We start from the raw sequence: 12,470 nt of genomic DNA on the forward strand, positions 1-12,470 counted from the left end.
GAAATTGTTGTACTGTTAATTTGTTAGCAACTGCTTATAGATAATGTTTAATGTTTTAGTATGGACTTAAAACCACAAAATGAAAATGATGTCATCATTTATGCACTCTATTTTTGTTCCAAACCTTTATGATATATACGGGACAGACAGACAGATAGATAGATAGATAGATAGATAGATAGATAGATAGACAGACAGATAGAGACAGCAGACATGCAGCAGACAGATAGACAGACAGATAGATAGATAGATAGATAGATAGATAGATAGATAGATAGATAGATAGATAGAGACAGCAGACATGCAGCAGACAGATAGATAGACAGACAGATAGATAGATAGATAGATAGATAGATTGATAGATAGATAGATAGAGAGACAGACAGACAGACAGACAGACAGATAGAGACAGCAGACAGACAGATAGACAGACAGATAGATAGAGACAGCAGACATGCAGCAGACAGACAGATAGATAAATAGATAGATAGATAGATAGATAGATAGATAGATAGATAGATACAGCAGACATGCAGCAGACAGACAGATAGACAGACAGATAGATAGATAGATAGATAGATAGACAGACAGATAGAGACAGCAGACATGCAGCAGACAGATAGACAGACAGATAGATAGATAGATAGATAGATAGATAGATAGAGACAGCAGACATGCAGCAGACAGATAGATAGACAGACAGATAGATAGATAGATAGATAGATAGATAGATAGATAGATTGATAGATAGATAGATAGAGAGACAGACAGACAGACAGACAGACAGATAGAGACAGCAGACAGACAGATAGACAGACAGATAGATAGAGACAGCAGACATGCAGCAGACAGACAGATAGATAAATAGATAGATAGATAGATAGATAGATAGATAGATAGATAGATAGATAGATAGATACAGCAGACATGCAGCAGACAGACAGATAGACAGACAGATAGATAGATAGATAGATAGATAGATAGATAGATAGATAGACAGACAGACAGACAGACAGAAAGATAGACAGACAGATAGATAGATAGATAGACAGACAGACAGCAGACAGACAGATAGACAGACAGATAGATAGATAGATACAGCAGACATGCAGCAGACAGACAGATAGATAGATAGACAGACAGATAGATAGAGAGACAGACAGACAGATAGATAGATAGAGAGACAGACAGACAGACAGATAGATAGATAGATAGATAGAGACAGCAGACATGCAGCAGACAGACAGATAGATAGATAGATAGATACAGCAGACATGCAGCAGACAGACAGATAGATATATAGATAGATAGATAGATAGATAGATAGATAGATAGATAGATAGATAGACAGACAGAAGATAGACAGATAGATAGACAGACAGACAGAAGATGGATAGAGACAGACAGACAGACAGATCAATAGATAGATAGATAGAGAGACAGACAGACAGACAGATAGATAGATAGATACATAGCGACAGCAGACATACAGCAGATAGACAGACAGACAGACAGAAGATAGAGACAGCAGACATACAGCACAGACAGACAGACAGACAGACAGACAGATAGATAGATAGATAGATAGATAGATAGATAGATAGATAGACAGACAGACAGACAGACAGACAGACAGACAGATAGATAGATAGATAGATAGAGAGACAGACAGATAGATAGAAGATAGAGAGACAGACAGACAGGTAGACAGATAGATAGATAGAGAGACAGACAGACAGATAGACAGATAGATAGATAGATAGATAGATACAGGTGCATCTCAATAAATTAGAATGTCATGGAAAAGTTCATTTATTTCAGTAATTCAACTCAAATTGTGAAACTTGTGTATTAAATAAATTCAATGCACACAGACTGAAGTAGTTTAAGTCTTTGGTTCTTTTAATTGTGATGATTTTGGCTCACATTTAACAAAAACCCACCAATTCATTATCTCAAAAAATTAGAATATGGTGACATGCCAATCAGCTAATCAACTCAAAACACCTGCAAATGTTTCCTGAGCCTTCAAAATGGTCTCTCAGTTTGGTTCACTAGGCTACACAATCATGGGGAAGACTGCTGATCTGACAGTTGTCCAGAAGACAATCATTGACACCCTTCACAAGGAGGGTAAGCCACAAACATTCATTGCCAAAGAAGCTGGCTGTTCACAGAGTGCTGTATCCAAACATGTTAACAGAAAGTTGAGTGGAAGGAAAAAGCGTGGAAGAAAAAGATGCACAACCAACCGAGAGAACCGCAGCCTTATGAGGATTGTCAAGCAAAATCGATTCAAGAATTTGGGTGAACTTCACAAGGAATGGACTGAGGCTGGGGTCAAGGCATCAAGAGCCACCACACACAGACATGTCAAGGAATTTGGCTACAGTTGTTGTATTCCTCTTGTTAAGCCACTCCTGAACCACAAACAACGTCAGAGGCGTCTTACCTGGGCTAAGGAGAAGAACTGGACTGTTGCCCAGTGGTCCAAAGTCCTCTTTTCAGATGAGAGCAAGTTTTGTATTTCATTTGGAAACCAAGGTCCTAGAGTCTGGAGGAAGGGTGGAGAAGCTCATAGCCCAAGTTGCTTGAAGTCCAGTGTTAAGTTTCCACAGTCTGTGATGATTTGGGGTGCAATGTCATCTGCTGGTGTTGGTCCATTGTGTTTTTTGAAAACCAAAGTCACTGCACCCGTTTACCAAGAAATTTTGGAGCACTTCAGGCTTCCTTCTGCTGACCAGCTTTTTAAAGATGCTGATTTCATTTTCCAGCAGGATTTGGCACCTGTCCACACTGCCAAAAGCACCGAAAGTTGGTTAAATGACCATGGTGTTGGTGTGCTTGACTGGCCAGTAAACTCACCAGACCTGAACCCCATAGAGAATCTATGGGGTATTGTCAAGAGGAAAATGAGAAACAAGAGACCAAAAAATGCAGATGAGCTGAAGGCCACTGTCAAAGCAACCTGGGCTTCCATACCACCTCGGCAGTGCCACAAACTGATCACCTCCATGCCACGCCGAATTGAGGCAGTAATTAAAGCAAAAGGAGCCCCTACCAAGTACTGAATACATATACAGTAAATGAACATACTTTCCAGAAGGCCAACAATTCACTAAAAATGTTTTTTTTTTTATTGGTCTTATGATGTATTCTAATTTTTTGAGATAGTGAATTGGTGGGTTTTTGTTAAATGTGAGCCAAAATCATCACAATTAAAAGAACCAAAGACTTAAACTACTTCAGTCTGTGTGCATTGAATTTATTTAATACACGAGTTTCACAATTTGAGTTGAATTACTGAAATAAATGAACTTTTCCACGACATTCTAATTTATTGAGATGCACCTGTAGATAGACAGATAGATAGACGGATGCTTATGTTGAGGACAGACTTTCAGTTTCAAATTATATTTGGAGTGCTGCTTAGCTCTATAAGCAGTTGTTAACAAATGAACAGTACAACAGTTTCACTGTCCTTACACTTGCTCACCCGGCATATACGAATAATTACTATAATAAATAAAGATGGGCCAACATTAGAAAATTAAATGAACAAAAGGCACACCTTAAGGTAATCTGGTCACAAAATGTATCAAGCAGGGACTAAAAACAAAATGTTTTTAATTTCGGTTCATTCTGAGCAAAAACTGTATTTTTTTCATTCAGAAGTTCTGCCGCCTCCTTTCCAAAAGGTTATCGGTTAGAACAAAATAAAGGAACAGTTTATAACGTTCTTTTTAAAATGACAGTACTCTGCGCTAAGGGGTGAGTGAAACACCAATTGTAGTGTTGCCAGATCTCACAAGAGAAACAAGCAACATGGTCTGAAAAAACAAGCTCAAAATAAGCCACATGCCTCACCAAAATAAGCAAAAATAACCTATTACTTTTTTCCCTGTGTGGGGGATTTATCAGATTCATTGAAAAGAAATAATAAATGAAAGTTCTTTTGATTAAAATTCAGTTTTTAAAAAAAGGTGGCAAGGGGGGGTTATAGTGGCATTGTGTAGCTATAGGAGCAATAGTGTCAACTAATGCAAATACATTTGAGACTGCAAGATGCTTTTTTCAAGTAACAAATTAAGATAATATTTATTTAAAATAGCCACTTCAGAAAAGAGTTAACAATTTCCTGTTCATTTCAAACACATTTGGCATTTTATAACATCCCAAGTGTTCTATAAACAAATGAATCTCCATTGTGATTGGATCAGTCAGTGTGAGCCCACTTTGAACATTTTTCATAAATCTATTCGCCCCACTTAAAAAACAAAAAAACAATGTGTTTTATAGGGGACTTTATCCCCTGTAACGGTTTTTTTTTACCCCAAATACTAACCTTCCACTTATTGGAGTTATTAAAAACCTTTTGATTTAATGACCTTGCACAATATTGAAAATGATAAATAAATATCTTGTCTTAAAATAAATGTGAAAATTTCAGAGATTTTCACTAGCTACATAAATTTGCAACATTAAAAAAAAAAAAAAAAAAAAAAATATATATATATATATATATATATATATATATATATATATATAAAATATTAAAAATGAGATAAACTTTCCTCAAAATCACACACATCACACACATCTCCTGGATCAGGAACATTTTGCAGTGCATAGTGACAAACCAACCTATTTAGGAAAGTGTTGTGGTAGTTTTTGTTGCTATTTAGTGTTTTGGGAAAAAATCTAAATTAAAGGAGCCTTTAGCCCCCTACTGATTTGACCTAATTTTTAACTTTTTCAAATTCAAAGTAATGACTTCATTTTTTGAGTGCATGTTAATCTATAATGCGGAAACAATTAGCATAACATAAATATTCATGTTTATCCAAGAGCTCAGGATAATTAAATATCAATAATGCAGTTATTATAATTATGACCGCATATAAAACATTATATAAAAATAATGGTGTTTCATTAATGTACTTGATCTAAAATGAAAAAACTTTAAAAGACAACATAAGAAATAAATCAACTTTTTTTCTTTTTTTTAAAAAAAAAACTAAGGCTGAGTTCAGAATAGCATACAGTACTAACATACTACTAATAGTACTATTTCTGTTGAATATAGATGGCAGTATTAGTGTAGTGGTGGTATGCCATTTCAAACTCAGCCTAAATGTTATTCTGTAGTACTACTTCACAATATTAGTCTACAGTATATTTTACAGTCTGTCAATTCAAAGTTGAGCACAATTTCAACATTGCAAGTAGTGATTATTTCACTGTGTAGTTCACAAAGAAATACAACAGTTATATGTTTACAAACATTTATTTTTTTTTTAAAATGCCTTGTGAGGTTATGACATGCCACACATCTTTGATAATGAAAAAAAAAATACATTATGGCATATTTACAACGTCAGTCTCTTCACTGCCTTCTCTGGGACACACATAAAGAGGTTTAAAGGGAAGGGTTGAGTAACATACAGGAGTTAAATGGCAGGGATAACATTTGTTCTTGCTCAAATGCAAAAGAACAAATGATTCTGTTAAACCTGTTAATTGACTTGACATCAAGAATATTGCTTCACAAGCAATAACACAATTCAGTCTCTAACTGCATTTAATGCACATGAACATACATGAAACTGCAACAGAATAAATGATAATAATTAATAAGGCTTTCAGAGGCATCAAAAGGGAGAAATGTTTCCAATGTTTACATTCAAGCTGTTAGGATCATAATCTATCATTAATATGGATTCAATTAAAATGCTTTAGTTATTTAGATACTGTATCATACAAGTTTTTGAAGATCTTAAAGATGGAATAAAACACTCTACCACTATTTAATACTTGTTTATAGATTTTGTTTTTAACATATTGCCAGTACTAGTTCTCTTGAATATTATTCAAATGATTTTTATATTTATAACAGCTTCTGATTGCCTACGTTGCAATTTTATCTCAAAATCTGCACATATATCCATGGTTTTAGTATTTTAGCCAAATTAAAAGTTCTATTATCAATGGAACCAATGTGTGCAAAAAAATGAAATACCAACTATGTATGGCATCCGTAACATTTTGCTACTGAAGCAAAGAGCAAACAAAGAATTAGTGGAAGATAAAATGAACAAGTTCTCTGTGGCAAAAGAACAATTCACCAAAACAGAAATAATGCATCTTTGCAAGAGAAGAAATGTAATCACAGATGCACAGTCTACAGCTTATGATGCAGATCCACAACAGATACTAATTCCTACCACTGTACTCAAGTCAAAGCAATACAAAACATCCATATACAGATAATTTTACAAATTCTACAGCATTGTTTCATTAACACAACACCATCTGTTTGCAAACTGCAAACAAAAATACTTCATTGTTATTTGTCTGTTGCCTGGCAGTTCTTAAGTCACTGTAAATTTACTCTTACAACTGCTTGCAAACTATTGCGTTATTGTTAGAGATGAGTCTAAATTCACTGGATAAAAAATAAATTTTGTGTAGTCTTTATCCTACAAGTTAACAACGCAGTACGCACCAATGATTACAACAAACCGTAAAAATTATTTAGGCTATTCATGCATACATATACCGTTACATCATTGGGTTATGTGGTGAAGTTATACATTACGAATACCTACAATCACTATATTGTCTAGATACAGTGTGCCATACATACACATGGAAGCATGAGATTGTAGATGGAGAGCACTAGAAGGCAGTTAATTTGAAAGGCCAAATAACTAATAAAAGAAAACAAATGCAATGAGATGTCAAGTTCTGGTCAGTCGTATAAAGACTAATGCGCAGATTCAGGGTGGTGGCTATCAAGTTTTAACGCTTAATATCTTGCAAACCAATTGAAATCAATCTGAAAACCTTGCACTGATAGCTGCGCTACTGCATTTCATTCTTGTTTTATTTTAGGCCACGTCCAAACTAATCTGTTTAGGTTTGAAACCTCTGTTTTCGGTTTCCTAACATCAAAGTATGCGATTATGGAGAGTGTTTTCGGTGGAGGAAAACTGCATTTAAGTGTGGATGAGAGGCGTAAACGTAGCATAATCAATGCCTTTTTTAAACGAAAACGTATTAGTGTGAACGTAGTTCTTTTATGATCCAATTGGTCTTCTCTGTAAGAAAACCAATGTTAAAGCATAGCATGTGGAGAACTGTATCATAATGAGTAGCACAAGAAACAAAACTGTTCATTATGACAAGCTTATTTTTTATATAGTGTACGATTCTGTTTGTCAATATAGTTGGTTCAGAACAAAGTCAAGTTTCTGTCCATGGAATGGTCAAAACATCACCAATATCTGCTCATAAACGTCAAGACTCTTACAAGCTATCACTTTTTTGTAGTTCCTTACCAGTGCAACATGAACCGCAACTGTTGTGGGATATGTAAACCTTGCATTAACGGTTTCACTAAATGTAAGAAAAATTGCAACGATGCCAATGTGTGCATAGTATATTGTCATTAGGCAAGAAGCAACTACTCTATGCAAGAAGATCCAGAATAACCCCCTCCTTCTGCCGTGTGTTGAACCGTATGTTCCTGAAGGGCCCCAAGCTCGCCAAAACACTCTCCACACCAAACGCACTTGAACTGAGCTTCACGGGAATGGACGATGCCATGTTTGGCCAGGTGTTCACGCTGTTTGAACCCTTTGTCACAGGTGGGACACTTAAAGGGTTTCTCTCCGGTATGGACTCTACGATGTCTCTGGAGCTCTGAGGAATACTTAAAGCGTCGTTCGCAGTCTGCGCATTTCATTGGCTTCTCACGGGCTGGGTCGCAGCGGTGCTGCACAAAATCGGATGAGGATTGGAAGCGGCGGCCACAGAGCGAGCATTTGAGCGGCTTTTCTGTGCAATGGGAGTTTTGGTGCCGCTGTAACGTCGACGACTTTTTGTAGCCCTTTCCGCACACGTCGCACTTGTAAGGCTTTTCTGGAGCATTCGATCCAGAGTTGGATTCTGCGCACTTGTGCCTTAGCAGTTCCCCAGATTGTCTGAAGCCTTTCTGACATGCAGCACATTTAAACAGACTCTCGATACCGTGGACATGCTGGTGGTACAGCAGGTGAGACGGTTGCAGGAAGCCCTTGTCGCACTGATTGCACTTGAAAGGGCGGTCCGCCGGGTTTTTGTGCGTACGACGGTGGCGAACAAGTGCATACTGCTGTTTAAAACTCATCTGACACTCCTCACACTGGAAGGGGCGCTCTTCCGAGTGGGTGCGCTCGTGCTGCCTCAAATCCGAGGGTCGTTTGAAGCTTTTTCCGCATGCGGTGCAACGGAACGGACGCTCTCCTGCAGGCTGGCACTGGTGGTGCAGAAGTTCGGAGGACTCTTTAAAATGAAGCTCGCACAGGTTGCACTTGAAAAGGTGCTCGCCAGAGTGAGCGTACATGTGCCGTACCAGGTGCTGCCTGTGCTTGAAGGTCTTCTCGCAAACAGCGCATTTATAAGGGCGATCTGTACTGTGAGTACGCTGGTGATGTGCCAGGTGAGAAGCCTGACTAAAGCTCTTGTCGCAGGTGTCGCACTTGTAGGGCTTCTCACCTGTGTGCACTCTTTCATGACGTGAGAGTTCGGAAAGGTGGCGGAACGCCTTGTTGCACACGGAGCACTTATATGGACGGTCAGAGCCCTGATAAGCTGTAGACGAAGAAGAGCCCATAGCTGCCCCATCGCTGGATGTCTCTCCAGTTGAGGGCTGCTGAGGGGTAGAAGATGCCGAATCAGGCCGGTACGTTTTCTCACAAATAGAGCACTTCATGGGATTGTTTGATGTGGTATGCTCATTATGATGTTGTGCCAGAGACGTAAGAAGAGAGAATCCCATTTTGCAAACGCCGCATACAAACGGTTTCTGCTCAACCTGGACGCACTGGTGCTCTAGAAGATCAGTTGCCTGGCTGAAAATCTTCATGCACTGAGTGCACTGGAAAGAGCGATCCTGGTTAACCATGCACTGATGCTCGTGGGGATTGGCCAAGTGCGATATATCATGGCCGCATGCGCCACATTTGTGGCCGCCTTCGCTCCCGACCTGTAGCGAAGGCTGCTGGGCTGGCAGCGGGTGCTGCTGGGCATGTTGGCCGTGCTGGGACTGTTGTAACGCAGGGTCTGCTTGTAGGACAATACCATATGCAGCACTGCCTAGGGCATTCTCAGCCGTTTGTAGAAGGGGGTGCCCAACAGGAGGAGGGGCGACTGCATGCTGCTGCTGCCATGCTTCAGTCATTCTTCCACTGTACATGTATGGTTTCACACAAAAACGTCCCAATGTGTGATGGTCAGTTCATTGGAAAGGCAATGGACTATACTTATGAAGTTTGGCAGGAAGGTTCAAGACTTTTGGGTGAACTTGTTCATGGTGTGAGTGTTCAACAAAGTGAAGTTTTAAATTAGATACCAATCCAAAGGTAACGTCTGAATGTGTCTTCAGGAAATTACACTGTATAATCTCCAAATGCATACCTGCAATAAGAATAACAGCGGATTAGTACCAAAAGCAGTTAATGTAATTCTCGCAAGCAATACAAAACGGTTCCAATCGATTTTAACCAATGAATTTCCATGACTTTTCCAATTGCTTGCAATTACTGGATAAGGATTTCATCTTTATAACACCAGCATATTATGGCTATTGTCTCAGAATAATAATATTATTACCATTTTACTGATCTTACTGTAGAGATTGCACTTTGATAAGGAAAGAAAGAGCAAAATATGGCAAATTAAATGACACAGAGCACTATAGAAAACACCATGACTAATAATTGGTATTTTATTCATTTCCATGACTTTTCCTGGCCTGGAAATCACAATTTACAAAATGAGACCCTGATATTTTCAGGGTCTTCATGACCAAGGGAACCTTGAATACTGTTGATAAAGATCTGGAATCAACACTGGGGTAAAAAACAACCTTATGGATTTAACTAGCCTGTACTAGAAAAATCACATACATAGGGGTTTCTAATTATGTGGTTCGATCACTAGTGTAAACGCAAATCCAACACCATTATTCCCAATAAAACATCCAGACACAGTTTAGGATATACATTAACAAATTATGTATGATTTGCAAAACTAGGTTATAGACTAACTACTATTTGCCATTTAGAAATTCTGTTTTCTGCAATAGGCTACATTTAAAATAACTTGTGCAAATGTTTTCAGTACTTTTGTACTTGAATACTGTTGATGATCTGGAGTCAACACTGGAAACCTAAAACCTTACTGATACATACTACAACAATCACATGCAAAGGCTATAACACTGATATTTTCCAATCAGTAATCTAAATGCAAATCTAAATCCAGCATTCCCATTATAACATGCTTCCTCACACACACAGTTTGCCACAACACTTTATATAGGATTACTAAAATACTAATACGATACCAATACTAACACAATACAAACAATCATGCCATTGCAATACACACAATGAGAGTCGATTGCATGCTAGACTCAGGAAAAAAACAAAACAAAACGGGAGAAATCTGGAATTGTATTTGATCCTCTTAATTCTAGAACTGGTGCAGAAAACAAGCCATGCTTTGGATATGACAATCATATGCATAACCATTTTGAAAGACCTGCCACAAAAGCAGTGCATTCGTTTTTTTCAGTTTGTGTGCAAAAAAAAAAAAAAAGAAACTTCAGCTGGCATTTACCGATGTACACTTGCAGCCAGTGTTAGCCGGCGCTGCTAATGCCCTTCTCTTATCAATGTGCTCGCGTGCATTCGCTATTTTTCATCGGTCTCGCGACTCGCGCATCCAATAAAAGACATTAAGCCAAATCACATAGCGTCTGCTGAAAGGCACGCATATGATACGCAGCGCAACCTTAAACCCGGTGCAAGTGTTTACTAGCACGCGACATTGTAGCGATTGCATTAACTGAACGCAGCATTGGCGTCAACCTACTTTGCGTCGCGTTTGCCCCCTTCGATGCCTTGCTATCCCGAAGATCCAGACTGGTTTAAAAAAAAAAAAAAAGTATTTAAGACGTTTTACGGCCGGGCGTTACAATTCGGGCGCTTCCCTGCCAACGGGATGCAGAGGGCCCAAATAAATGTGACGCATCGGACCTCTACGACCAGCCCCTCGAACAAGGCGGACACCCCGATGAGATGGGCGCAGTGCAATCGGTGGAAAATCACCGATTTGGTTATTATATACGAGCGAATATTTTAAGTTCCACGTTGTTTCGAACGAAAATTATGTTTACAAATAAGCATGTGAAGAAGATACAAGGCCGTGTCCTCACAATAGCGTTCAACAGAGGCCATCAAATAAATATATAGATAACATCGTATGAAAGCTATGAAATGTATTACACTAATGTTTATTGTTGTTTATCAAAACACCTCTCTGCAAAAAAAAAAAAAAAAAAAAAAAAAAAAAGTATGTGATTCTGCACAATAAAACCTAAAAATAACCATTAGATAACGTTCTCAATAGGTTGTGACACAAAAACCTCAATGCAACATTCTGGGAAGGTTAGTTTTTTTTTTTTTTGTACACAGTACAATACTGTACATTCTATATATATATATATATATATATATATATATATATATATATATATATATATACTTTTTTATATATATTTTAATTTTTAATTTTTATTGAATAATGTGTATCTATATAGTATCTATATAGTAAAAAACAAAAAAACAAAAACAGCATATTGTATACTGTACAGTGTATGTTATTATTTGTATATTGTTGAGTGTAATTATGTGTATAACAGATGTTTAAATTGTGTTGTGTTAATTTGATGTTTTAAGTTGAGTGTAATTATGGGTATAACAGATGTTTAAATTGTGTTGTGTTAATGTGATGTTTTAAGTTGAGTGTAATTATGTATAACAGATGTTTAAATTGTGTTGTTAATTTGATGTTATTGTAAATTGGTATATGTCTCATCACTGTCACGACTGCTATGTTGATCGGAACTGCACCCAAGAATTTCACACACCATTGCACTTGTGTATATGGCTGTGTGACAATAAAGTGATTTGATTTGATTTGAGTTTAAGGGTATAAAAACTAAAACATTACACAACCATACACTAACGTTAGTGGAACGTTCTGTGTCTGGTGAAGACATTTGCAACTTAGATATTCTTTGTTCTTCAATAATAACATTCTTAATAGATTGTAACAAAAAAACTCCCTGCAACATTCTGGGAAGGTTAGTTTAAGGGTATAAAACTAAAAAATTACACAACCATACACTAACGTTAGTGAAATGTTCTGTGTTTGATGAAGATTAACTAGCATTTGTAATTTAGAAATTCTTTGTTCTTCAATAATAACATTCTTTATAGGTTCTTTTTAGGTTGTCACACAAAAACCTCCATGCAACTTTATGGGATGGTTCGTTTAAGGGTTTTAAAGACTAAAAAGAATGTTCTTAGAACGTTAGGAGTTAGTTCCCAGAAAATAGCCAACTGAAAACAATACACTAA

At 37.4% G+C, this 12,470-nt stretch overlaps 1 protein-coding gene across 2 annotated transcripts; it reads right to left on the reverse strand.

Annotated features, from left to right (window-relative positions):
- Positions 1-5,277: 5,277 nt before the first annotated feature.
- Positions 5,278-11,342, reverse strand: LOC127415222 (zinc finger protein 319). 2 transcript variants are annotated; one of them, XM_051653878.1, is made up of 2 exons: positions 10,921-11,342; positions 5,278-9,459 (listed from the first exon to the last, which is right to left on the reverse strand). In XM_051653878.1, exon 2 carries the CDS (start codon positions 9,236-9,238, stop codon positions 7,466-7,468), a length of 1,773 nt encoding a protein of 590 aa, XP_051509838.1. In that variant the 5' UTR covers positions 9,239-9,459; positions 10,921-11,342; the 3' UTR covers positions 5,278-7,465. The 2 variants fall into 2 exon arrangements, with proteins under 2 accessions (XP_051509838.1, XP_051509847.1); XM_051653887.1 differs by having other exon boundaries at positions 10,666-11,342.
- Positions 11,343-12,470: the final 1,128 nt, after the last annotated feature.

The sequence above is a fragment of the Myxocyprinus asiaticus genome, chromosome 2 (genome assembly GCF_019703515.2).
Source record: "Myxocyprinus asiaticus isolate MX2 ecotype Aquarium Trade chromosome 2, UBuf_Myxa_2, whole genome shotgun sequence".
In the NCBI taxonomy this organism is placed as follows: Eukaryota; Metazoa; Chordata; class Actinopteri; order Cypriniformes; family Catostomidae; genus Myxocyprinus; species Myxocyprinus asiaticus.